Below are 26,846 nucleotides of genomic sequence, written 5' to 3' on the forward strand. Positions count from 1 at the left end.
ACATTCATTCAAACAGCACTTTCGTGCATTTTGCCAGCAGCTCTTCGTTGTGCGTCAAGCATTGCGCTGTTTATGACTTCAAGCCTATCAACTCCCGAGATGAGGCTGGTGTAACCGAAGTGAAATGGCTAGCTAGTTAGCGCGCGCTAATAGCGTTTCAAAAGTCACTCTCTCTGAGCCTTGGGGTGGTTGTTTCCCTTGCTCTGCATGGGTAACGCTGCTTCGATGGTGGCTGTTGTCGTTGTGTTGCTGGTTTGAGCCCAGGGAGGAGCGAGGAGAGGGACGGAAGCTATACTGTTACACTGGCAATACTAAAGTGCCTATAAGAACATCCAATAGTCAAAGGTTAATGAAATACAAATGGTATAGAGGGAAATAGTCCTATAATTCCTATAATAACTACAACCTAAAACTTCTTACCTGGGAATATTGAAGACTCATGTTAAAAGGAACCACCAGCTTTCATATGTTCTCATGTTCTCAGCAAGGAACTGAAACGTTAACTTTCTTACATCGCACATATTGCACTTTTACTTTCTTCTCCAACACTTTGTTTTTGTATTATTTAAACCAAATTGAACATGTTTCATTATTTACTTGAGGCTAAATTGATTTTATTGATGTAATATATTAAGTTAAAATAAGTGTTCATTCAGTATTGTTGTAATTGGCATTATTACAAATAAATAAATAAATAAATAATCTGGCCGATTAAATCGGTATCGGCTTTTTTGGTCCTCCAATAATCGGTATTGGCGTTGAAAAATCATAGTCGGTCAACCTCTAATTTCCAGCTTAGTGTTTTAATAATTGTTCATCCTTGCAGCCCTCTGTGCCCATAAATCACCAGCCCCATACAATGCGGGAGAGGAAAGGAGATGGGACGGGTGAACTAGTCTGTATCCCAAATAGCCCACCCTATGGGCCGAGGTCAAAAGTAGTGCACTAGAAGGGTCTCCCGAGTGGCGCAGCAGTCTAAGGCGTCACTACAGACCCGGGTTCAATCCCAGGCTGTTTTAACCCGGCCGTGACCGGGAGACCTATGAGGCGGCGCACAATTGGCCCAGCGTCGTCCAGGATAGGGGAGGGTTTGGCCGGCCGGGATGTCCTTGTCCCATCGCGCTCTAGCTACTCCTTGTGACAGGCCAGGTGCATGCACGCTGACTCCGGTCACCAGCTGTAGTGTTTCCTCCGACACATTGGTGTGGCTGGCTTCCGGGTTAAGTGAGCAGTGTCAAGAAGCATTGTGGCTTGGCAGGGCTGTGTTTCAGAAGAAGCATTGCGTCGACCTCCACCTCTCCTGAGTTCGTACGGGAGTTGCAGCGATGGGACAAGACCGTAACTAGCAATTGGATATCAGGAAATTGAGGAGAAAAAGGGGTAAAACAAATACAAAAATGTAATAAAGAAAAGGGAATATGTAGGCATTTGGGAGAAATACATAATACAGTAGGATGCCATTGTTAACTATACTGAACAAAAATATAAAACTATGAAGAGTGTACCATGAGCTGAAATAAAAGATTCCAGAAATGTTTCACATGCACAAAAAGCTAATTTCCTCTAGAATGTTGTGCGCAAATTTGTTTACATCCCTGCTAGTGAGCATTTCTTCCATGTCAAAATAATCCATCCACCTGACAGGTGTGGCATATCAACAAGCTGATTAATACACAGGTGCACCTTGTGTTGGGGACAATAAAAGGCCACTCTAAAATTGTCTGTAATAAAGCCCTTTTGTGGGGGAAAACTAATTCTGATTGGCTGGGCCTGGCTTCCAAGTGACTGATTTCCTATGAACTTTAACCCAGAAGGCTAGGGTTTAAACAATTATACTGTAAACTTTGATGACAAGCTTAGGTAGATACTCTAGACAAGACACATAACTGCTCCTCTATTCTCTGGGGCTGAGTGAGCACACTGACACAGGGTTAATCCCAAATGGCACCCTATTCCCTATATAGTGCACTACCTTCATGCAGAGGCATTTGGACCAGGAGTAAAAGAGTGAAGGATAAGCTCATAGACATCAAGCCCAGTTGGCAGAGCAGAGTCTGTCAGTGGACGTAAGGTTCCATCAAGAATGTGTACACCTACAACAGAACAGACAGTAAGAAGCAGCTCCCCTGGTACTCAAGAAGACTTAGCAGAATGAGGGATGGAGGGAGGAGAGGAGGCACGGCAACTGGGGCCTGACACTGCTACTGCACTGACTAGAGGACAGCAGAGAAGGCAATCATTAACATGAACTCCTTCTCTCTCCCTCTCTCCTCTCTCGATCCTCCTCTTCTAGTGCTGACTGGATTGCAGCCAGGCTGACTGGATTGACTGCCACACAGCATACCTGGGCAGAACCGGGCTAATTATGAGAGGAAGGAACAGCGACATAGGTATTGGAATCCATAATGACAAGTTTGACAAGCTGATCATGTTACCTAGGGTCACAAGAACACCTCGCGGAGAGAACATTCATTAAGTGTGTAGTTGGAGCATGTGTCGATACAGATAGGATGAAAAAAGGCAGCGATGCTCTCGGATCAGCTTTCTCCATTCAAATCCTACCGTAACATTAGTATTATTCCACAATTCTGACGACCGATCAGCACCTAGACATACATTTTCACCTACAGTTGAAGTCGGAAGTTTACATACACCTTAGCCAAATACATTTCAACTCAGTTTTTCACAATTCCTGACATTTAATCCTAGTAAAAATCCTGTGTTAGGTCAGTTAGGATCAACACTTTATTTTAGGAATGTGAAATGTCAGAATAATAGTATAGAGAATGATTTATTTCAGCTTTTAATTATTTCATCACATTCTCAGTGGGTCAGAAGTTTACATTTGTATTTGGTAGCATTGCCTTAAACAATTTGAACTTTGGTCAAACGTATCGGGTAGCCTTCCACAAGCTTCCCACCATAAGTTGGGTAAATTTTGGCCCATTCCTCCTGACAGAGCTGTAACGGAGTCAGGTTTGTAGGCCTCCTTGCTTGCACACGCTTTTTCAGTTCTGCCCACAAATGTTCTATAGGGTTGAGGTCGGGGCTTTGTGATGGCCACTCCAATACCTTGACTTTGTTGTCCTTAAGCCATTTTGCCACAACTTTGGAAGTATGCTTGGGGTCATTGTCCATTTGGAAAACCCATTACCGACCAAGCTTTAACTGATGACTTGAGATGTTGCTAAAATATATTCACATAATTTTCCTACCTCATGATGCCATCTATTTTGTGAAGTGCACCAGTCCCTCCTGCAGCAAAGCACCCCCACAACATGATGCTGCCACCCCCGTGCTTCACGGTTGGGATGGTGTTCTTCGATTTGCAAGCCTCCCCCTTTTTCCTCCAAACATAACGATGGTCATTATGGCCAAACAGTTCTATTTGTGTTTCATCAGACCAGAAGACATTTCTCCAAAAAGTACGATCTTTGTCCCCGTGTGCAGTTGCAGACCGTAGTCTGGCTTTTTTATGGCGGTTTTGGAGCAGTGGCTTTTTCCTTGCTGAGCAACCTGCTATATATATATATATATATATATATATATAAGGTCCCACAGTTGACAGTGCATGTCAGAACAAAAACCAAGCCTTGAGGTTGAAGGAATTGTCCATAGAGCTCCGAGACAGAATTGTGTCGAGATACTAACATTGAAGGTCCCCAAGAACACAGTGGCCTCCATCATTCTTAAGTGGAAGAAGTTTGGAACCACCAAGACTCTTTCTAGAGCTGGTCGCCCGGCCAAACTAAGCAATCGGGGTATAAGGGCCTTGGACGGGGAGGTGACCAAGAACCTGATGGTCGCTCTGACAAAGCTCCAGAGTTCCTCTGTGGAGATGGGAGAACCTTCCAGAAGGACAACCATCTCTGCAGCAAGCCACCAATCAGGCCTTTATGGTAGAGTGACCAGACGGAAGCCACTCCTTAGTAAAAGGCACATGATAGCCCATTTGGAGTTTGCCAAAAGCACCCGAAGGACTCTCAGGCCACGACAAACAAGATTCTCTGGTCTGATGAAACCAAGATTGAACTCTTTGGCCTGAAAGCCAAGAGTCACGTTTGGAGCAAACCTGGCACCATCCCTACGGTGGAAGCATCATGCTGTGGGGATGTTTTTCAGCGGCACGGACTGGGAGACTTGTTAGGGTCGAGGGAAAGATGAACGGAGCAAAGTACAGAGAGATCCTTGATGAAAACCTGCTCCAGAGCACTCAGGACCTTAGATTTTTGCTGAGTTTATAGTTTATATATCTGTGCATGTGTCAGTAAATCAGAAAGATGTACATCACTGTTCCACTTTCCCTACAACCCCCTGCCCCTTTCCCTTTTGTTTCCTCTCACTCTCGTTCTCTTCTCTCACCAGGGACAGCAGCAGCAGAGCAAAGCTACATTAGTTGCCTTATTGTAAAAGATTAACAGCTGCGAGGCCCATTAAAAATCCTGGCCTGAATATAATGAGACAAATGTGATGGATTATGCCAGCAACAAAAACAGGCTTGTAATAAGAATTCAGTTTAAAGTTTAACTAATAGGAACACAGTGTATATGATAAGGTTGTGCTGATATTCTACTCTTAAAAATTGACTTTTTCAGGCTTTGATGACATCGGCCAAAGATATTGATGGTGATGACACATTGGAATGACTTTCCAATCAACAGCTAGCTAACTAGCTACATTCTTTTAATTCCTTAAACTTTTTCAACACTTTTCGTTTTTGCTGGCAGCCTAGAAAATGTTTCTGAAAAGTACCAAGTATATGCTCACACACACGCACAGGCTAATCACGCTGGGAGTGTTAGAGAGGCTTAACACAATGATCCGCTCATTCAAACACTTCACTCCTGCAGTCCTGAGAAGTATTAATACCTACGGTGTAGTAGCTACACTGGTTAACGCTGTCATACTAACGACGTTGTGATGTGGGGAGGACTACAAGCCAAGCCACTATGCCAGCGCAGATCAACTGCCAGCCTAGAGCCATGAAAACTGTTACATAAACAAGAAGTAATGTCCTATGGTGTGTCAGTAGTGCATTACACAGGGTAATTTGACCCTGGTTACCATACCAACAGTTAAGTGTTGATAAACAGAAAAGAGGAACTCTTCTGAGCTCCTTGCTATGGGGTGGGTAGGGCTGGCTGATGGTTGATGGAACCAGTACAGTGTTTAGGGCCTGTTGGCAGAGAGTGTTCTGTTCAGGCTGTGTTGTGTTGTTTTTCCATTGTGAGGCTGATGTGACATGACTGCCAGCAGAAGAGGAAGGGGAGGGCCACCCCTGGTGCCTATGGTGGGCACACACTAGGGAGGGTCGGTGGCAGTGGCAAGCAGCTCCGAACAGAACAGGGTCATGTTGCGTAGTGAGAAAATGTTTGGAATCAGAGTGAAACAGGACGGCTAAGCTTTTCCAATAAGAATACAGATTTTCGTTTTGCGTTGCAAACACTGTGTTCTACTGAACAAGACCCAGGCCTGCTGTTATACACAGACCCCAAAACACTGGGGCCTCCTAGTGCCAGCACCAGGCTAGAAGAGGTAGAGGAGGAAGAGCTGGAGGAGGAAGTAGAAAAGGAAGAGGAAGAGGAGGAAGAAAGAAGGGCAAAATGCGTAGGATGAAGAAGAGTGCTGAACACCACCCAGCCCAGCCTGTTTGCAGCCACATCTTGAGAAGAACAGGACCTGATGTGTGTCGAGTCGACAGCTCTGTCATATCCAACTCACTCAAGCTCCCTCTGTGACATCCTCTGGCCCCAGACTGAGGGGAGAGAGCGGTGCAGAGCAAGCTGCCACAGGGAATAACAGGACTTTTGTCTTGTTCAACATGGACCGCTAAGCGTTTGCCCCGTCAGTGGAGACCTTGAAAAAGCAGTCTGTCACATCATCACTAAATTCCCCAGTTGCAGCTGGCCTCCAGCAAGGTGCTTGAGTCACAACGGTCAGGGGAGTGGAGCAGGAAGAGTAGAACACAACAGCAGCACAGCAGAGGTCAGACCCTCAGTTCCAGTATTGCTGTAGAAAGAGAAGAGCGTGTCCCAAAGTCCCATGCATAACTGATTGTTGTTTGTGTGAACTGACGAATCATTCAGTCAGTCTGGAGGGACACAGATCCCCATTGTCATGGGGGGGGGGGGTAAGTGAGTCATAGTTCATCTGACTGGAGGGGAGAGAGCCAGGCAGGTGGTAGTTAGAGGCACATCACAGGGTAGAGCCATGCCCCAGAGGCTGCTAGCTGGAGCACAGGGCCTGCCATGTCATGCCCAACCCCACAAGGCAAAGTCATGCCCCAGTAGTACACAGCACAGGGCCACAGGGCCTGCAATGACGCCCATCCACCGCGAAGCTACTGCTGGAGCTGGATTGAAAGGAGGCTTGACTAATACTGTACATCTGATCATGGCCCTACTACTGCACCTCCCTCCACACAGCTCTGAGCTCTCCCCCTGGGCCTGGCTCACTGAGGCCCTGGCTAAAAGCTCCTGCCTGGATCGACCTTAACAAATCACCTGAACAACAGACTGTGACTGACCTCAGGGCAATATACACACACATACACAAATGGAGACAGAGAGCGAAAGAGATGGCAACACTTCAATGCAGTTTCACAGCTCGCCAGAGATGACACTTCAAAAGAACAAGGCAAAGATGATTAATTATGGCCGCTACTGTTACTGTCGAAGTACCACCTTATCCCTCCCTCTCAACTTCCGACACTCAGAAAAAGACCAACAAAACAAAGGTAATAAACACATACAAACAAACCTAAATAACAATAGAAGAGGCCTAATCAAAGTTAGAATACGTCAACAAATCTTTTACTTTTTCCTACTGATATTGACTGTAGTACAGTGAGTATTCTCGAGAGCCGTTTCCTCGTCTTGGTTGACATTGACGGCTAGCGCGAGTAACTCAAACTAGCATGGCTGGCGCCTGACAATCATTGGCCCATTGAGGAGCAGAGTAATCCCTGAGACTGAGGAGAATGATAAACAGGACGCCGCGGCGCAGTCGCCACCCCCACCCTCCCAATCTTCAGATCCAGGGGCTAAACACGCACACACGCACTGCTGGGAAAGAGCTGACGGATGCTTTTCCACTCAGCATAAAGTCACTTTGAATGCTGAAAAAGCTCATGGTTATTGTAACTGCATCCCCACTGAGTTGGTCTGAGTCCTCTCTCTGCTCCCCCTCTTGCCTGGTAAGTACAGCAGCCATGGTCCGATTGGAAAACCAACTCATCAGGACACATACTGAGGGTTGAGGGCTTAATATGCAGGCTTATACAGAAGTGTTCACCAGGTCAGTATTGCAAAATATAATTTGGTCTCAGTTACTTGTGTCTAACAAATGTATACTGAACAAAAATATAAACGCAACATGTAAAGTGTTGGTCCCATGTTTCATGAGCTGAAATAAAACATCCCCGAAATTTTCCATACACACAACAATCTTTTTCATATCAAATTTTGTGCACAAATTTCACCTTTGCCAAGATGATCCATCCACCTGACAGGTGTTGCATATCAATAATCTGATGAAACAGACCGCTCATTACACAGGTGCACCTTGTTCTGGGGATATTAAAAGGCCACTAAAATGTGCAGTTTGGTCACAACACAATGCCACAGATGTCTCAAGTCTTGAGGGAGGATGTAATTGGAATGCTGACTGCAGGAATGTCCAACAGAGCTGTTGCCAGAGAATGTCATGTTAATTTCTCTACCAAAAGACGCCTCCAATGTCATTTTAGAGAATTTAGCAGTACGTCCACCGGCCTTACAACCGCAGATCACGTGTAACTATGCCAGCCCAGGACCTCCACATCAGGCTTCTTCACCTGTGGGATCATTGGAGACCAGCCACCTGGAGAGCTGATGAAACTGTGGGTTTGCACAACCAAAGAATTTCTGCACAAACTGTCAGAAACCGTCTCAGGGAAGCTAATCCGTGTGCTCGTCATGCTCACCAGGGTCTTGACCTGACTGCAGTTCGGCGTCGTAGCCGACTTCAGTAGGCAAATGCTCACCTCCAATGGCCACTGGCACATTGGAGAAATGTGCGCTTCACGGACAAATCAACTGTATAGGACAGATGGCAGAAAGCGTGTATGGTGTTGTGTGAGTGAGCGGTTTCCTGTTGCCAATGTTGTGAACAGAGTGGCCCATGGTGGCGGTGGGGTTACGGTATAGGCAGGCATAAACTACGGACAACAAACACAATTGCATTTTACCTATGGCAATTTGAACGCACAGAGATACCGTGACGAGATTCTGAGGATAATTGTCATGCCATTCATCCGACGGCATCACCTCATGTTTCAGGATGATAATGCACTGCCCCACGTCGCAAGGATCTGTCCACAATTTCTGGAAGCTGAAAATGTCCCAGTTCTTCCAGACATGTCACCCATTAAGCATATTTGTGATGCTCTGGATCGACGTGTACAACAGTTTGTTCCAGTTCCCGCCAATATCCAGCAACTTCGCACAGCCATTGAAAAGGAGTAGGAAAACATTTCACAAGCCACAATCAACAGCCTGATCAACTATGCGAACGAGATGCATGTCGCGCTGCATGAGGCAAATGGTGGTCACACCAGATACTAACTGGTTTTCTGATCCTTGTTTTTAAGGTATCTGTGACCAACAGATGCATATCTGTATTCCCAGTCATGTGAAATCCATAGATTAGAGCCTAATGAATTTATTTAAATTGATTGATTTCCTTATATGAACTGTAACTCAGTAAAACCTTTGAAATTGTTGAATGTTGCTTTTATATTTTGTTCAGTGTAGCTAGGAGTAAAAACTGGTTAGCTCATAGAATATCAATGCATTAATCTCCTTTACTTACTGTATAGCCTACATTTTATGTACACAAATGTCACTCAGAGATGACAGTCGTCCCTTATTGTGACCCCCTCATCCATCTGGTGTGGGTTAACTTGACTGTTGGCTTTCTCTGTGATCCAGTGAGATGGCTTTATCTGCCCATGGCTGTTTGTGAACATCACAGGCCTCCATTACCACTAATGGAAAAAGTGCATCAAGGGAGCAGGCTACTCCTTCCTTACTATTGTGAATCCCTGGGGAAACAAATCTCTCTCTCGTACCAGTACTAGTACCAGTCAAACGTTTGGACACCTACTCATTCAAGGGTTTTTCTTTATTTTTACAATTTCCCACTCTTTGCCTTGATGACAGCTTTGCACACTCTTGGCATTCTCTCAACCAGCTTCACTTTGAATGCTTTTCCAACAGTCTTGAAGGATTTCCCACATATGCTGAGCACTTGTTGGCTGCTTTTCCTTCACTCTGCGGTCCAACTCATCCCAAACCATCTCAATTGGATTGAGGTCAGGTGATTGTGGAGGCCAGGTCATCTAATGCAGCACTCATCACTCTCCTTCTTGGTCAAATAGCTCTTACACAGCCAGGAGGTCATTGTACTGTTGAAAAACAAATGATAGTGGGACTAAGCGCAAACCAGATGGGATGGCGTATCGCTGCAGAATGCTGTGGTAGCCATGCTGGTTAAATGTGCCTTGAAGAGAGAGCCAGTTTGATGGTTTTTGCGACTGTACATGAAGAAACGTTCAATGTTCTTGACATTTTCCAAATTGACTGACCTTCATCTTTTAAAGTAATGATGGACTGTTGTTTCTCTTTGCTTATTTGAGCTGTTCTTGCCATAATATGGACTTGGTATTTTACCAAATAGGGCTATCTTCTGTATACCACCCCTACCTTGTCACAACACAACTGATTGGCTCAAACACATTAAGGAAAGAAATGTCACAGATTAACAAGGCACACCTGTTAATTGAAATGCATTCCAGGTGACTACCTCATGAAGCTGGCTGAGGAGAATCCAAGTGTGTGCAAATCTGTCATCAAGGCAAAGGGTGGCTACTCAAATATAAAATATATTTTAATTTGTTTAACACTTTCTTGGTTACTACATGATTCCATATGTGTTATTTCATAGTTTTGATGTCTTCACAATAGTTCTACAATGTAGAAAACAGTAAAAATTAAGAAAACCCTGGAATGAGTAGGTGCTTCCACATTTTTGACTGGAACTGTATATATAAACCAAGATTAGCTACTAGTCAGCATGCCAGTGTGAACATGCTTCTTTACACAGCACGTCATTAATTCTTTCATTTTCTTTCCTCCATTTTGTGATGTGGAGAGATGAGAGGGCCCATAGCAACAGGGGAGAGAAAGGGTGAGAGAGAGGAGAGATGCCGAGAGAAAATGGGCTGCCATGGGTGTCTGTTAATTGAATGTGATTGCTTATTTTCTTTCAGCATTCTTCAGGCTCTTGATGAAACCAGCCACTCTCTTCCTGCACTGTGCTGTTGTATGTTATGTTCAGTGATCCGATGTTAGTCTGCCACCTATTATAACTATTTCCTTAGCACAGGACTTCCAGTCCAGTGGAAACCAAGGTCCCTAGAGCTAAATTCAGGCCCTGTCTGAGTCTCATCACAATTGTCATAAGAAACCAACAGAAGACAAACTCTTTTGGCCACAAACTAGGCTACTCGGACACGTGTGAAATTCACCACCATGTTGGTTTGTTTGAGACCGACTACTAAGCTACTCACTCACTGGGTATTGATTAGTAGGCCTACCAGTCAATGTTTCCATTGAATATGGTGGTCAGCTACAAAGCATGGTAAAGGGAAGTAGGGGTGCACGATGCCCCTGAAAGCAATAGCAGGCAGTTTCCAATGACTACTACTTGAATTAATTCAGACTTTTACTCTATTCCACTGACTTCAAAGCAAACAAAAATAATCATATTTTTTACCCAGTTTGGGTTACATATTCTCTGAGATTACATTCAACCCCCCAAAATGAATGGAAAACCACTTTCTTATATCTATGAAAAAAACAAATGCTGCATGGCGGGTTCACTAAGCTCAGAGAGGATATCGTTTCCAGTTCCAGACACTACTGTGAACTGCAGATTTACAAATCAGATATCATAACCAATACCCTAGAGGGAGATTTCTGCTGCTGCCTTCAAAATATTGCCCTCTCTCGCATTAGGCTAAGTGCTTAGACAATAATGGCCAATGAGATTTCCAAATGCATCAACATCAAATTCCATTTAATCATTCACCATGCTCAGTCGCTCGCCCTCCCCTCTTCTACCCCCCTTGAAATGCAATTAATTACTGAGGAAAAAGGACAAGTTTAACGAAAACCGCGATTGAGTGTGTAAGCAGTTAGCAGAGTCTTCTTTCACCAGTCATTGCTTGCAGCTGGTGACTGATACACTTTGCAGATATGAAGGCGGGTCAAGACCTTTGTTTCATTGCAAAGGGAAACAATATTGCTACAATGCTACATTTGACAACTATAGGATTATGAACAAATGTAGCTGGGCATCTCAGTGAATAAGCTTGTTTAAAACCCATGGGCCAAATTAATGAATCAATAGACTAACCCTTAACATTATATGAGATCCAACAATTAAAAGGATCAAGTGAGCTACGTAAGCGCTTCAGAAGATCTTAAGCAAGGTTAAGTCGATACAAAAAGGAGGGGACCCTTACAAGGAACTACACCATAGCTCTAATAAATTCATCCTCTCTTCTTCCTGGAATTCAGTGGTTTGTAATGCAATAACGGCAGTCTTTCCCCTAGGATCTTTTGAAGCAGTGGTGGGTTGATGGCTTTGGTCATCCTGGGGCATACCTTTATACATCTATTAATAGGGTTGGCTACACTTCCAGGATTACAAGCTAGTTACACCCGCAATAACATTTGCTAAATATGTGTACGGGACCAATACAATTTGATTTAGCTAGCTAGTTACCTTGGAGGTTTCTCGGAGGATCGGATGTTGTAACTTGTCTCTGATCTTAAAAGTACGTATCGGCAGAATAAAAAAAAAATCTCTCTATATGTATATATTTGATTTTTTTTGCGTCTATTTTTTTCAGTGGTGACTGATTTAACAGTGGTGGTGTGCTGCTGCTAAATAAATATAGTGGAAACACTGAACAATAACCAAAACCCCAACGATGGTTCGTCATAAAGGTCATGCCAGTCTGTTGGGGCAGAGGACTTATCATGTTATCATAGAACTGAACTCCCAAGAACTGTCAGCTAGTAGTGAAAAGGCAGCAGGAATAAATCCCACATTTTATTAGCAGCGGCTGCAAAAAGCTCAAGTGAATTCCGACCAAATAGAAAAGGATACAGTACTTGGGGTTGCCTATGATCAAGAGAGAAATGGAAGGCACGCCCACATTCACTACTACAGCGTCATGCTCACACACTCAAATAGCAACAACAACCCAAATCAGAGATGAGGGAGAACTGATAAAAAGTAACCTACCAGTGCGTTCAATGTAGTCCACACACTTCTCAATGAACAAGGGGATTGGCCGGTCCGGGGTGACCAGGTTCTGCAGGGGAACACCAAAGTAGTTGCTGTCCCAGTTCCTCCGTGTGGGTGGGTACAAAGGCTTTGGGGGCTTGGATTTTGGCTGTGAATAACACAAAAACACAGTGAAAGACAATATTACAGCATTGTTTTCAAGACAGAGAAAAAAGTAAATCCTTTGAATGTCAATTCTTCAAGAGTTGTCATCCCCCACAAGTGTAAAACACCTTGCAAGAAATAATATTTTGTTCTTTGTTTAATGTTCTGTTGCCTGGTTATCAAAGGAAGCAAAATGTTCAAAAAATGAGAATATTCTTCATGGCAGTAGTGCTACTGTACTGTCACCGATTCATGATTGTAATATATGAAGTTTGGCTTTTAGCCAAAACATTTTTGTATGATAGATTACCCTGTTATATGCAAACAAAATCATTTACAAAATGAAGAATGAAGCAAGCTCTTTGAAACGTAATTGTGATGCTTTAACTACTGTATTTTTGTGAAAATATAAAGTTTGTGAGAATATAGTGTAACAGGCCAATCTCTCCCTTATGTCCCAAATGTCACCCTATTCCCTATATATTGCACTACTTCTGGCCAGAGTCCATAGGGCTCTGGTCAAAAGTTGTGCACTAAATTTGGAATAGGGTGCCATTTTGGACATAACTGCTGTCCACTGATTCATGCCTCAGTGTACTTCCTCCAAGCCCTGGGAACCCTGCCTGCCTCCAAATGCCTTTAACATCTGGCCAACTGTAGCCAGACCAGACTACAATACAGTGGGATGCCCAGATATTCTTCAACTGCATAAATCTCCTATCACTCCTCAACTATGACAACAGAAGGGGCTACCTGCAATATGGCGGTCATATTTAACCGTGATTATGTTGTCACTGCTTGTGTTGTAGCTTGTCTTAACTGCTGAGGAATGGGAGTGCATGTTTGCCAAGGAATATGTGATGTTGCAATATTGAACAGAAATTGCAAGTCACGTTTGCTCTCAGTGTGATAGATAAAACATCGACTTGCTTCACAGTGCAGACGATTCTGAATCTCTTTCATAGTAATCATGTGTAGTGCTTGAGATCACCGTATTGTATGACCAGCTGTTAAGACAATGTACAAATTACATATAACATGTACAATAGCTTTGATTTCTCTTTACAGTATTAGGCCTATCTAAAACACATAAGAACACACAAGAAACGATTGCACAGAAGATGAAGAATCAGAACACTGACCTTTTTGGGTTCCTTTGTCTTTGGCGTTTTCTTCTTTTTCTTCTTCATGTCATCCTGCTCTGGATCGGAGGTGATGGCAGGGTTGTCTATCCCTCCCTTCCAGGGGTCAGCAGGGGAGAGCAGGGGGTCCTCCTCACTGCCCCGATGGGCCCTGCCCTTTTTCTTCTTCTGCATGGCCGGCCCAGACTCATCGTCGCTGACGTCGGAGTGGACACGTCTGTGGTACATCTTGGTTTTGCTGAAGAGTATTTTTGAGCGGTGCTTATACTTGGAGGGCCTCCTGCTGGCTTGTGTCTTGCGGTCGAAGCCATTCTCCTCATCCCCGTGCAAGACGTGAAGCCCCCCAAACGAATTGCGCATTTTGACAATCCTGCTCTGGGTGTCCTCCGGGACAGCGTAGATGTCGTCGCTGAAGCCTTTTGATTTCAGGAGAGTGTCTATGGGGTCTGCGTAATTGTCGGACGTCTCAACGTCTTCACCGTGGGCCATGGGGCCGCGTTGTCGTCTGTTGCTCCTCATCCCAGCCTCGATGGTCTTCAGGAGATTGGGGTCCAGCTTCTTGACGTTGGACTTGGGTAGTATAGGCTTGGGCCTAACCGGTGGAGGCACTCTGTGGTTGCGCTCGTGGTCACTGAGAGGTGTGCTATGGACAGGGTACTCGTTTCCCTCCAGATCGATCCTGTACTTAGCACGTTCGCTAGGCGTTGGAAGAAGCTGCACGTCATCCCCGATGGGGCTGTAAGGTGGAGGAGCCTCGGTGTCATCCTCTGAGTCAGGGTAGTAATTGTAAGCAGGGGAATGACTGTGGGGAGACTGGGGGAAGACATCTTCACTCGCACCCATGCAGTCTCGAGAGCTATCGTACATGAAGGCGCTCTCGATACTGCTCTTCTTCTCTAGCACCTCGTTGAAGAACGGTGTGAAGACTTCCGTCTGCCGATGGTACTGAGACAGAGAGTATAGAGCTGTGAATTTGGCGGTTATCTCCGTAGCGATGTGCTCCCCTTCAGTCATGAGCTCCTTGATTTCGTCGTTCTCAAAGAAGTCGGCTTGACTGTCTGTGATGGCCACCATTTGAACAGGGATGACGTCTTGGACCTCCGCCAGGAAAGCTCTGAGCATCGCCATGGAGGACTTGCGTTTTGCCGAGTAGACCAGGATGTATCCGTGGACAAGCTCGTCCTTCCTGATTCCGATGGAGGAGTGGTAGGAGAGGACTGTGACCTGTATTCTTCTGCGACTGTCGCCGATGATTTTGTTGAGGATCAGAGTGTTACTTTGGCCAGGTTGCCCTGCGCTGCAGGAATGTGAATCCAGGAATGGTGAAAGGATAAGGTCCACACTGAATGGATCCCCACACACGGCACACATAACGATCCTCAAGTCGGTCTCTGACATGTCTTTGATGGAAGGCAGAGGGCTCGTCACATCAAAGTTGTGCTTTAGTCCTTCTAATACTCCTCTGAGAGCCTGTTTAATTTGTAACTCATTAAACTTCCGCGGAAAAGTATCAGAGGGTATGTCTACAAAGGTGCACTGTAGCTTATTTGCAAGCTGTTGGCCCTGATGCCTCAAGATAGGCATATTTTTGCAAACACTGTCTCTCTGGTTTGCTAGGATTAGAATGAATGGCAATGGCTGAGCGTATCTCTCCCTCCTGTTCTGTGCAATCTCTGCCCTGATTCGCCCTATGCAGTCGCCAATACAATTTAGCGACTCTATGGAGCTGAAGACACAGAAGATTCCGTGAGGTTTGAAGGTCGACGCCCATGTATGGCTAAAGAGCAACGTTGAATTGACATCAACAGGCAGAAGCTCCAGTTCATAGATTTTCCCATCCAGGGTGTACTCGTCATCTGTGGACTGGGCTCGGATTTCATTTGCGAGTTCTTGTGCGAGACCCTCTCTTCCCAAGAGACACAGATTGACTTTTTCAATGTTGGCACTGTTATAGTAGAGATTAGAGCGACTGTGGTCCAGCTGAACTAGCCTGTTAGCCAGTACCTGCTCGACATTCATGTCAACGCAGCTCTGTCCGCTCAGACACGTCTCCTTTGTGGGGTGGTAAACGAACCCGATGTGCTTGAGGAGAAGCGACTCCCTGTCCGGGGCCAGTTTCTGCAGGGCTCTGTATCTGGGCTCCTCGTTGAGCACAGTGTGGATCTCGCTCATTTTGTCACAGCTTGGGGTGGCGTTTAAATCAAGGTCATAAAACAGCTCGGCGTGTTCAAAAAGCATTTCCTGAAATTCCTCTTTGGCCCTTTCAACTATTTCCTGCTGATGCTGGCTGTAAACATCCCTGCGATCAGATTCACTGATATACTTGTAGGCCTCGTCTTCCATGACAAAACACATGACCTCTTCCCAGGGTTGTCCAGGGCTGATGAAATGGACTCTATCCAACGTCTTCTTGAATCTATCCTTCATTTCTAACCGTCTTTTCTCTGAGAACAGATGTTGGACATGGTTCTGATAAATCTTTTCCCCTTCCGACGTTTTGAGGAGATCAAAGGGCACTCTTCTGTCATTGACTTTGTCAATTTGGTCCGTCTCATCCCACGGGGTGTGCTCCAGCACCACAAACCAGAATTGAAACTCGGCCCTGCTCTTCAAGATGCTTTGAGCCTCTGACCAGCTAAGGTTCTCAAGTTCTTCCAAGTTGTTGAGCAAGTTATTGAGAATTTTTGGCAGGCTCAAGAAGTATTCTTCCCTCCTTTTCCTGATATGTTCCTGCTTCAGCTGTTCTATGTGCTTGTTGAGGGTGTTTCTAGCTTTTCGGGTGCCTTCCAGGTTGATGTATTCCTCATAGTCAGGGTGGTTTTTCAACGTGTTACTCACCATTTTCCAACTTGTGTGATAATCTCTGACGGTTTGTACAATCCGCTTTTCAAACTTGTCGGACACTGTGGCTACTAACTGTCTCTGAACTTTGTAGGCCTCCAAATAAGGAATGGTTTTGGGTTTGCCTCGTGTTTTGTCCATCTGCTGGGTTAACGCATTAAAACACAGGTCTACATTGATGCTAGATCGAGCCGACGTTTCTACCACCAGGAGGTTCTTTTTGCTTGCAGCGAAAGCCTGAAGGTCCCTTAGATACTGCTCCACGCACTCGTCACATTTTGTTGCAGCAATGACGATAGGCTTTTTCGATTTGACCATTTGAGAATACAGGCTGTTGACAAATTTCATCTGATCCTCAAATTTCCTATTGCAGCCTTTGCTCACGTCTATACACAATATAAAACCGTCAACATTCAGTTTCCCATCGGCCATCTGCTTCTGATCAAAATCCTGCTCCAAGCCAAGCTGGTCGGTGCAAATGTACATCAGCTTTTCAGCAGACTGTATCTTGGAGGCTGCAGCCCTTTTAGTATAGGGCTGCAGGTTTGTGCTGCGATGGGGCAAGAAAGTCTGATCATCAATGAACTCTGTTTGTTCAATGATTTGAATTTTACACTCGAGCCCGTCATCACTTCGGTGTGGCACTTCACCCCAGTAGAGGAAGTGATCATTGTTCACCACGCGACCTCCAAAGTCAATTGTGCTCAACACAGAAGTGTGCTCAGTGTAGTAGCTGTCCGCGTTGGAGCGCACATATCTGTTGCATAGGCAGGACTTGCCCACGCCACAGTTGCCCTTCTCCTTCTCTGTCCCTGAGAGGCCAACAACACTGACAGCATATGTTAGGGGGCGTGCCTCCTTGTTCTTGGCCATTATATTCCCCCTGTCATTGCTTTGTCACTTTCAGGAAAGGTTTCCACCAGCACAGCTACCATTCCACTCCCATTGGTTAGATAGGGTAGTGTTGCACAATCATGGCTTCGTCCCTTTAGTGGTGAATCCCTCTTTCCTCCTAGATCCTCGTACTGCGATTGGGAAGCAGGTTCTCCCCTATTATCACCTCACTGAAAAACAAAGTGTATTATTGAAAAACACACATAGGAACCCCAAAAACCTGATTTCATAGGCCTAATATTGTTTGTATACGAAATGGCACCCTATTCCCTATATAGTGCACAACTTTTGCACTATGAAGGGAATAGGGTGCCATTTGGTGCTATTGCAGTGAGTCATTGTCAAGGTGCAAACAGTCCACAGGCCTAATGACAAAATCTGAACAGCATGCTATTTCCTCTCTAGAGACTGTGTCACATAAGCCAAACCTACAGAAATGACTGTTAGTAGCAAATACAAATAAATCCCATGTTCAGTGTCAGTGACTCTTTTCAGTGTATTTTCCCCCCACAGTATATTGGTAACTCCATAAAAAACGTATTTCTTCCACTTTGAGTGGAATGACCAGTGACCCACAAATAATTTAGAAATAAACTACTATTCATCATCATTCAATATGGATTACGTTTCAGTTTACTCCAAGCAATACTATTGTTGCAGGTTACTGTTGCACCTGCCATCTATTGAATATTTTGACAATACTGGCTATTATTTGTTCCACTGTGTATGGTCGTAAGAATCATGCAACACACCCCACCATGACATGGTACATAGCAAACAGACTAGCAAATCAGTCAAATTGACGTCTGACACAATAATGTAGCTACAACCGTCCAACGCTTGTATTAGACAGGAATGTAGCTATTATTACATAGCTATTGCAGTTCTAGTTATTAGCGAGATATGTGAATATCAGTATCCAAGTGAGAAGGTAGCCAATAGCAAACCATCGCCACCTTCACTCTGTCGTTGACTTCCTTTCATTATGAGTTGTAGCTAGTACCTGGCTACATTTCATTCAAGGTCTGCTAACTACGTTCTGAACTGTGAGCCCTACTCAACCCCCGTCATTGATGATAATGACATACAACCAAGAATTTCATCGCCGGAGAGGCACACGTTGAAAACTCACTAGAAAGCAATCCACTACCACGAGATGTAGAGGTTATTTAAAAGTAGAACGCTGTTCTAGACAATTTGCGAGTAACCAACACATGAACGATCATCTTGCAACAATCATAGGTTCATTAGCTAGACAGTAACGTTAGCTTGCAAGTTAATAATTGGCCTAGCTGGCGTGCTTAATGTGCGCACTATTGGTACAATTAAAATAACCCATGCAATGAAAGGCTACGTCTGACTATGCCATTGTATTCATCAACTGTGACAATGACAACCCATCAATGATATTTGCATGAAAGAATGACTAGCCAGCTCGCGGGCCTTTCCCCGAAACCACGCAAAAAAATGCTCGCTTCCAGTCCTCTCTGGCTGAGGTTAGCCTGCTAACGTTAGCTAACTAGCTAGCAAGCTGTGGCTAACGCTGGCTGGCTAGCTAGCAATATAGTGTTAGTCGAACAATACATTTCACTGAGCGCAAAATATAAACTACAAGGACCTTGCCGGAATATTTCGTTACCTCCCTTGATCGTGAATAGAACCATTTGGAATTTACTTGACACAGACAATGCTATCCAGAGTGTAGCTAATGAAGAAACTCGATGCAGTCCATTCCAAATTACATTCCCCTACCTAACATGGTCGCTCCCAGCTCCCGAGACCACGAAAAAAAGATAGCATTCCAAGTGTATTATTTTACTTCAGCAAATTCCATTTCTCAACGGCTCGTGTCCTTTAAGTCACAGGGAGCGTTCGGAGTATACTCTTTCTATTCAAAATGTGATTGTATTCATATATTTAGTGTTATTGGTGTTAGCTGCGTGTACTCCGAGACCTTGCTCCCTCCCCTCTCATCCCAGTCAGTAATGGCGACTGATACATAACGCTCTCACCATCGCTCTCAGTAACTTTTCCATCAGGGCTCAAAGCGGGGGCGCGACGCTCGTGCATGGTTGCTATGTAATTGTGTAAATGAAGAATTTCAATCTATTAACTAATGTCTGAATGTTTGGTGTGCCTATTTGTGTGATACTGATAAACATACCGAGGACTTGGGGATCATCACCAGGATATGGCACATTGTCAACAAGAATAAACATATTCATTGAGACTGTAGCATTTATACGGTACATTTTTCAATGGTGCATCAGCCTGGCCTGTCTGATTTTCCTACTTGAAAACACAGTAGACTTTTTAAGGCTACGGACACATATTGGTGGTTATGTTGTAGCGTGGATCCAAACCATGTTATTACATGGTTATAACACGTTCTTATTGGGATATGTACATACGAAATAGTCAATCTGAATAATTTCATTAACATTCCATGTGAATTACAATACTATGCCATGAGGGTTTTATATGACAGACACATTTTTTTCAAGGATAGTGCGCAGCTCTCTGGAGCAATGCAATGTGAGGTTTTTAATACTAGATAGTATGCTGCTCACCCTAAGGCCTTTACTTTCAATGCTCCACTAGTGGATTTTAAGCAGATTTGCCAAACCTTGTTTGCTAAGCTCTTGCTTTTATCTTGACTTAGAGGGGAGGGGGAATCGACTACAGCTTGTCTCTCACTCACCAATAGCCTACATGTCTATACACTGTTCTATACACATTAGTGTCATTGCTACTTGTGTGTCTGCTGTTGATGTTTCTTTTGTCATTGAAGTGGAAATTCATTGTAGAATTAATTTCAATCTGATGTATTTGGTTCTTTCCAGAAGGATTGACGGCTAGTAGATAGAATATCCAAATGCAAGCATGGTATGTGATGGTCAACTTACATGTTGTAATGTACATGTAAAATGCTAAAAATGTGCTAGGGAGTTTATAAGAGGACTGATCATTGTATCAAAGAAAATGTGTCACTCACAACTGACACAAAGTTATCAGCCCTTTTAGAAAAGCCTTTTCTACATTGAGTTGGAAATCCAAACATTGCTGTGCTGTTTTGTTGTCAGTCATAATGCAATATCTCTAACAGTGAAGCTAGGAGTCCAAGCTCCATTGTCTGGGTCTGTTTTGGGTGTGGGCTCAGGCTCAGCTGTCCCTCTGCAATTGTGGTGACACAAAACACCAGGGACAAGTAGGAAGGCTGAGGAAGCTTTGTCCAATTGTTTCTGTCGCTTCAGTGTTCATATTTTCATGCTCTCCTTCAAACTACACTGAAACAGAGTGTAAATATTCCAGGGAAGGTGCCCATTCTCTTCCAACCAATGCTGAATGGTGGAGAACAAGTGGGAGTTGTTTCACACAGGATCCTAGTGTTCTGGATTGGCACCTTTCCATCTGTCAATATGAAGAACAAGGCATTGGAATCAGAGTCTGTTCATTACAAACATGAAACACTCAGAGCTCTCTCTCTATATCTCTCTCTATCTCTCGTACTCTCAGAGCATTGCAGCTTACACATTAATAGGTCAATCAACATAACTTTAACCATGTGTCATTGTTGTCACAAGTTTTGTAGTAAAAATAGGAGGAGAGAATATATTTCTAAAAGAAGGATGATGCTTTTACTTTAAGTACACACTTGATCCTGGAGTCATTATGCCTGCTGTTTTGCTTCTAATTTAAGAGGTCATAGGGAAATTGTAAAATTCGGATTTTACTCCTTTCAAACAAAACCACTATTCTTTATTTGTTAACATTTTTTTATTTCACCTTTATTTAACCAGGTAGGATAGTTGAGAACAAGTTCTCATTTACAACTGTGACCTGGCCAAGATAAAGCAAAGCAGTGCGACACAAACAACAACACAGAGTTACACATGGAATAAACAAACATGCAGTCAATAATGCAATAGAAAAAGTCTATATACAGTGTGTGCAAATGAGGTAGGATAAGGGAGGTAAGGCAATAAATAGGCCATGGTGGCAAAATAATTACAATGTAGCAAATAAACACTGGAGTGATAGATGTTCAGAAGATGAGAAGAGATACTGGGGTGCAAAGGAGCAAAATAAATAAAACAAATAACAGTATGGGGGATGAGGTAGTTGGAAGGGCTATTTACAGATGGGCTATGTACAGGTGCAGTGATCTGTGAGCACTTTATGCATCCAATGGATTACCAGAAACCTGATAGCAGAAACCTATTTGTAACCTGACGCTCTCTAAATAACACTGAATACCATTGTTTTACAAGCCAATAGTTCAATTCAAATCAGTTCCAAGAGCAGACAATGTGTGAGGTTCCCATGTCATGCAAGTGTGAAGATCATGCTGTATCAACCTGGAAATAGACATGATCCAGCAGACACTAGTGTGTGTTCTCATCTAATGTAAGTGTTGTTTGTGAATCTCAACCATTGGTCCTTACACCCTCCTTAGTAATAGCCTTCTCTTTCAGCCCTGCACAATCAATATAGTCTGAGTCTATGTAGGGAATGGGGTGCCAGTTGAGATGCAAACATAGCCCTTATGATCAATAAATGTCACAAGGTGTTGGAAAAATCTATTGCTAAAAGCTTCCTTATGAAAAGACAAACTCGGAACTGAGCAGTTGAACAGATCCGATTGACATTATAGCAGAGTGCAAATACTGAGGGTATGGGTGGATGATGTGTATAAAGTTAAAGCTCGTTGCTAGTGTTTGTTACCGTTGCATCAGGTGCTGTCGAGCCCCTACTTGCTTCACTGTTGGCTCTTTGATCACATCGCATCCTCTAGAGCGATATGCAAAATGTCTCTGCTCTTGCCAGAGAGGGACTGCAGGTATACAACTGTACTGCTTTAATAAAGTAAGGTCTCAGATCACCTTTTACTCATATTGGTACCTCTTGCAAAAAATGGACCAAAGGACTACATAACACATTCATAACCCTTCATACCACAATTATAAGCAATACATCATAACAACAACTGCAGATTGAAATTTTTGTTGTTTTGTCTTTGTTATGAAACGCTCATGTCCTGCTTATGGATGTATGGGTTATGCATGTTTGAAATCCTACAGTATACCCTTTAAATAAACTGTGACAAACCTCTTTTGGCCCTCTTCAAGCCAATGATGGTGGGTGGTGTTCACTGTCTGATATCATAGGGGAAAGAACCATAATAATTAATTCCTCTTTGATTGAAAACTAGTTGGTCACAGTGTGAGAGAGGTTTTCCATGCTCTATGGGGTGCCCTCCAGAAGGCATGAAACAGCTGGCTATGGGAGATACTAATGTTAAAAGGCCTTAATGACAGCCTCCCATGTTGAACTGGAAATGTATGCACTTATCATTTGCTAGTATACACGTGCAATTTGCTTCTTACAAAAAAAGTGCAAATGGCCAACAAAATAAATTATTCTGAGATAACATCTGTGAAGACAGCCTGTCAGCTAAATTATTTCCTAACACGACACCATGCAGATTTATTACACAGTCCATTCACACAAGCCTCAATGGCACTACATCACTGTAAAGGCATGGAGAAATGGTAGTGGGTGGTGAATAAGTTTGGGTGTATTGATGTGTTTGTTTATTAAGCATAATCTTCTCTGTGATATCATGGGGTGCATCCCAAATTACACCCTATTCACTATATATGTATAGTGAACCTATGGGCCCTGGTCAAAAGTAGATGGACCCTGGTGAAAAGTAGTGCACAACACACTGAGTATACAAAACATTAAGAACACTTACTCTTTCCATGACATAGGCTGACCAGGTGAATCCAGGTGAAAGATATGATCCCTTATTGATGTCAGTTGTTCAATCCACTTCAATCAGTGTAGATGAAGGGGAGGAGACAGGTTAAAAAACGATTTTTAAGCCTTGAAACAATTGAGACATGGATTGTGTATGTGCCATTGAGAGGGTGAATGGGCAAGACAAAATACTTAAGTGCCTTTGAACAAGGTATGGTAGTAGGTAGGTTTGTTTCAAGAACTGCAACGCTTCTGGGTTTTCCCCGCTCAACAGTTTCCCATGTGTATCAAGAATGCTCCACCACCTAAAAGGGCCAGCATCCCTGTGGAACGCCTTCGAATTGTGGAGCGCCGACAAATTGAGTCTGTTCTGAGGGCAGGGGGAGTGGGGGGTGTAACTCAATATTAGAAAGGTGTTCCTAATGTTTGGTATACTCGGTGTATAAGGGATAGGGTGTCAATTGGGACACAGCCATGGTTAGTCACCAGCAGTGCTACTACCAACGGTATCTCCCATTCCAACAACAGGTCTGCTGTGCTGACTCATCGCCCTGTGGAGGAAACTCACAACATCCAAATGGTTCTGTCATTTTCAGTAACAGGTCTTAGTCTGCATCATAAAATGTAAGCTTTATATAATCTTGTGAACTTGCTCCTGCAATATGGATTCATTGCTGCTTTGTATGTTTGAAACAGAGGACAAAATAGTAAGGAAAATGCAAAGTACCTCAATGAAAACAACTCACAACAACCCTTTGATGTTAAGTTGGCTTAATTATATGGCAAGGAGGAAGAAGAACTAAGCGCTGAGGCTTCTACCAGCTTCAAGTTTGTCTGTGTTGGTGAGGGTTGGTGTTCAATTCACGACAATGGCGTCTTCATGCTCTCTGTATCGCAGGTCAGGCGAGACTTCACTTAAGCAATAGGTCCCCATGGTGTGTGGTATATGTCCAATATACCACGGCTAAGGGTTGTGGCACGCAACGACGCTGGGTTCCAAATAGGGTTCTTCTGCTGTACCTACAGGAAAACCCTTTTTGGTTCCTGGAACCTAATAGGGTTATTCAGTGGGTTTTCCTATGGGGACAGCCAAAGAACCCTTTAAGATTCTAGAGAGCACCTTTTTTTTCTAAGAGTGTATGAGCATAATCTCCGTAAGTTTCAAAATAGTCAAAAGGCTATATCTTTATGGGAGAGATGGGGAAATGGAAGTGATTCATCTATTACTGTTTTCCTCTCTTGGGACATCCAGTAAAGTACACACAGTACAGTAGTTTTTTAGCTGAAACACAAAATAGGCTTTATACAAGGGGCCACGAGAATAACCACCAGCATCATATTTGTCTTCTTAATCATAATGTCCAGTCATCTGTCTCAAGAATAGGGCATAAAACATCCCGAAACACATCATACTGTATGGACTGCCTGCTTACTATCACTAGTGAAACAGTTAAGTAAATCCAGACCATATTCTTTATGAAATCCTTCATGAAATAATTTAATCTATTGAGTCAACATCGTCTATCAGCAGACCTCGATCTGTTTGAGCCTTTTAATGCCCTGCTAGCCAAACAGTCCTCCTCATTCAGACTGGGAGAATTCAGCAATGCAATGCTGTGACAGAACAGTGACTATAACACAGTTTCTTTTCCAGAGGAGTACCAGCTGATCTCTCTCACTGAATAAACAACAGTGACTGTGTGGGTAAATGATTCACTTGAAGATAGAGATTTAATTTACGACAAGTGTGTGCTTTATGTCTCTTTCTATGGACTTGAATGATTGTCAAACAAACACTAAAATAAAAATATCCTTAAATAGACGTACTGTACAGTGTATAGTCAACTCTAAGTTTTGGGCAAAATAAAGGTGTATTGGATTTTTATTTTATCAGGTCGCAGCAAGTCCTGGTACAGATGCGGATGTCCTCGAGAGCTGAGAGTTGCTACCTATTACTATAGCAACCTAAGTTTTATTTTGAATTTAACCCTGAGGTGATGCAACGTCAGTGAGCCCCTCCATTCTCTCCGTCCCAACCACTGGCCCATGCCTCAGACACACACATCCTTCAGCAGCAGACACAGAGAGGGAGATAAATAGATTGAAGTGCCCAGCCCAAGTCTCAATCAGGCTGAATTCCATTTTTCTATGGCCATGCCCGCCCATACATCAAAAGCCCATGGGCAGGCCGAAACCGAAGCTTTCTTCTGTTTGTCTCCTATCCTGACTGTCTGTGGGCACAGTACCCTTGCTTCATCTAAAATGTCCCCTTCTCTTCTCCACAATCATGAATTATTCACCTACCCAACCCCCAAATCTCACTCTAAATCTCCTCAGATCTACAGTCTCCTGCCAATTGTGTTTGAGAGTCCCCCTGCGTCCAAGCCTGTGGCCCACTGAGCTCTTTGGTCCTTTGTTTACTCTGCAGCTGCAGAGGGACAGGTGAGCACTAATAAGCTTCAAACACGGCTTAACACTGAAATAAAGAACTCCAAATTATAATGGCTGAAACCAATCTCACTCAAAGGAGAGCAAAGATCGTGTATACTGCTACCATAGCAAGCAGTCCTATAGTTCCTCCCGGTTCATTTATTTGCATTTTCAATGTGTCAGTGGCACTGTTGTGTCCTCCTAGGCCTAGGATATCATCTGATTTACATGGATATTTTCCCCTGTTGTGCACAGATATCCTAGCACTAAAAGCAAGTCGTTATTCAGCTCTGTTCGCAGTGTTGAGACTGCAATGCTCCATCACACTCCGCGTTGGTTCTAGAGCTCTCAGCAGCAGCATGCAGAGAAACAGAACTGCAAGACAGATGACTGGAGTGTGTGGGGGTGCTGCTGCAGTCACCCCCCACCACCCTCACCCCTACCTCCCCCACCCCTTCACTCCCATTCTGAGCCTATGCATGCCCTCCCAGTGACGCAGCACAATTGGAACCAGCTGCTGCTGTTTACCCAGAGCCCCGCCACAGCTGCATTGGCATGGCAACGGAGCAACGCTAGGGCCAGCCAGGCAGGTCAGGGATCCCAAGGTCAAGGGAGATGGGGCCATGGATAGGTGGGATAGCGGGGAGACCACCTAGAGCTGGAGTGTGAGAGACTTCATCCACCCCCACCATTAACACCAACTCCATCCTACCCTACGGCTACATATGGTCGTGCCGGTGCTAGCTAGTATCTGCCTTATCTATCTGGGGCGATGAGGACTGGAGATTGTTGTTGTTATTTCATGATATGAATCTGTCTGATAACAACAAGGTCATAGCATACAGGTCACAGCATACAGAAGTATCAGCGCTATGTATTTTAAATGGCAGGTTTAATGGCTGGTTTTAGAAAGTGAAAATGAAAGCCTTCAGTTGCAGAAAATCACAGATATTTTTTTGATACCTTTTCTTTGTTCTCTGAAAATCCATTCCTTTCTAATTTTGGAACGCAGGATGTGGCGTTCAAAACAATAGCGTTATATTTCATGTAGTTACTGACAGAAGCAAAGGGAACCGTTGGAAGGAGACCCAACTGAATTCATGGGTTTACTGAATGGAAAAGACAAAATAACCAGCTTTTCAATCAGAGATTTTCAACACTAAAGTTTAGCTCTCAAAAAAGAAAAAACATACTACTTAGCATAATCTCAATCAATAAAATATGTCTCTCGTATATAATAGATGTGGGTGTTCTCACGTAGGATGATTTAGAGCA

The 26,846-nt window shown here is 43.8% G+C and overlaps 1 protein-coding gene across 3 annotated transcripts in view; it reads right to left on the bottom strand.

The window, feature by feature from the left end:
• LOC110497690 (rho GTPase-activating protein 5) overlaps positions 1 to 19,379 on the bottom strand; it is a 37,178-nt gene extending 17,799 nt beyond the window's left edge. The window contains exons 1-3 of one of the 3 annotated variants that reach the window (XM_021573967.2): positions 19,131 to 19,379; positions 13,644 to 17,548; positions 12,355 to 12,505 (exon numbers count right to left, since the gene is read on the bottom strand). In XM_021573967.2, the coding sequence (XP_021429642.1) occupies positions 12,355 to 12,505; positions 13,644 to 17,357 (3,865 nt within the window). In that variant the 5' untranslated portion in view covers positions 17,358 to 17,548; positions 19,131 to 19,379. Of the gene's footprint in view, positions 1 to 12,354; positions 12,506 to 13,643; positions 17,549 to 18,334; positions 18,964 to 19,017 lie in introns of those variants that run through there. The other 2 variants (XM_021573969.2, XM_036954679.1) reach the window with 2 other exon arrangements.
• Positions 19,380 to 26,846: the final 7,467 nt, after the last annotated feature.

This window comes from Oncorhynchus mykiss, chromosome 19, assembly GCF_013265735.2.
Source record: "Oncorhynchus mykiss isolate Arlee chromosome 19, USDA_OmykA_1.1, whole genome shotgun sequence".
In the NCBI taxonomy this organism is placed as follows: domain Eukaryota; kingdom Metazoa; phylum Chordata; class Actinopteri; order Salmoniformes; family Salmonidae; genus Oncorhynchus; species Oncorhynchus mykiss.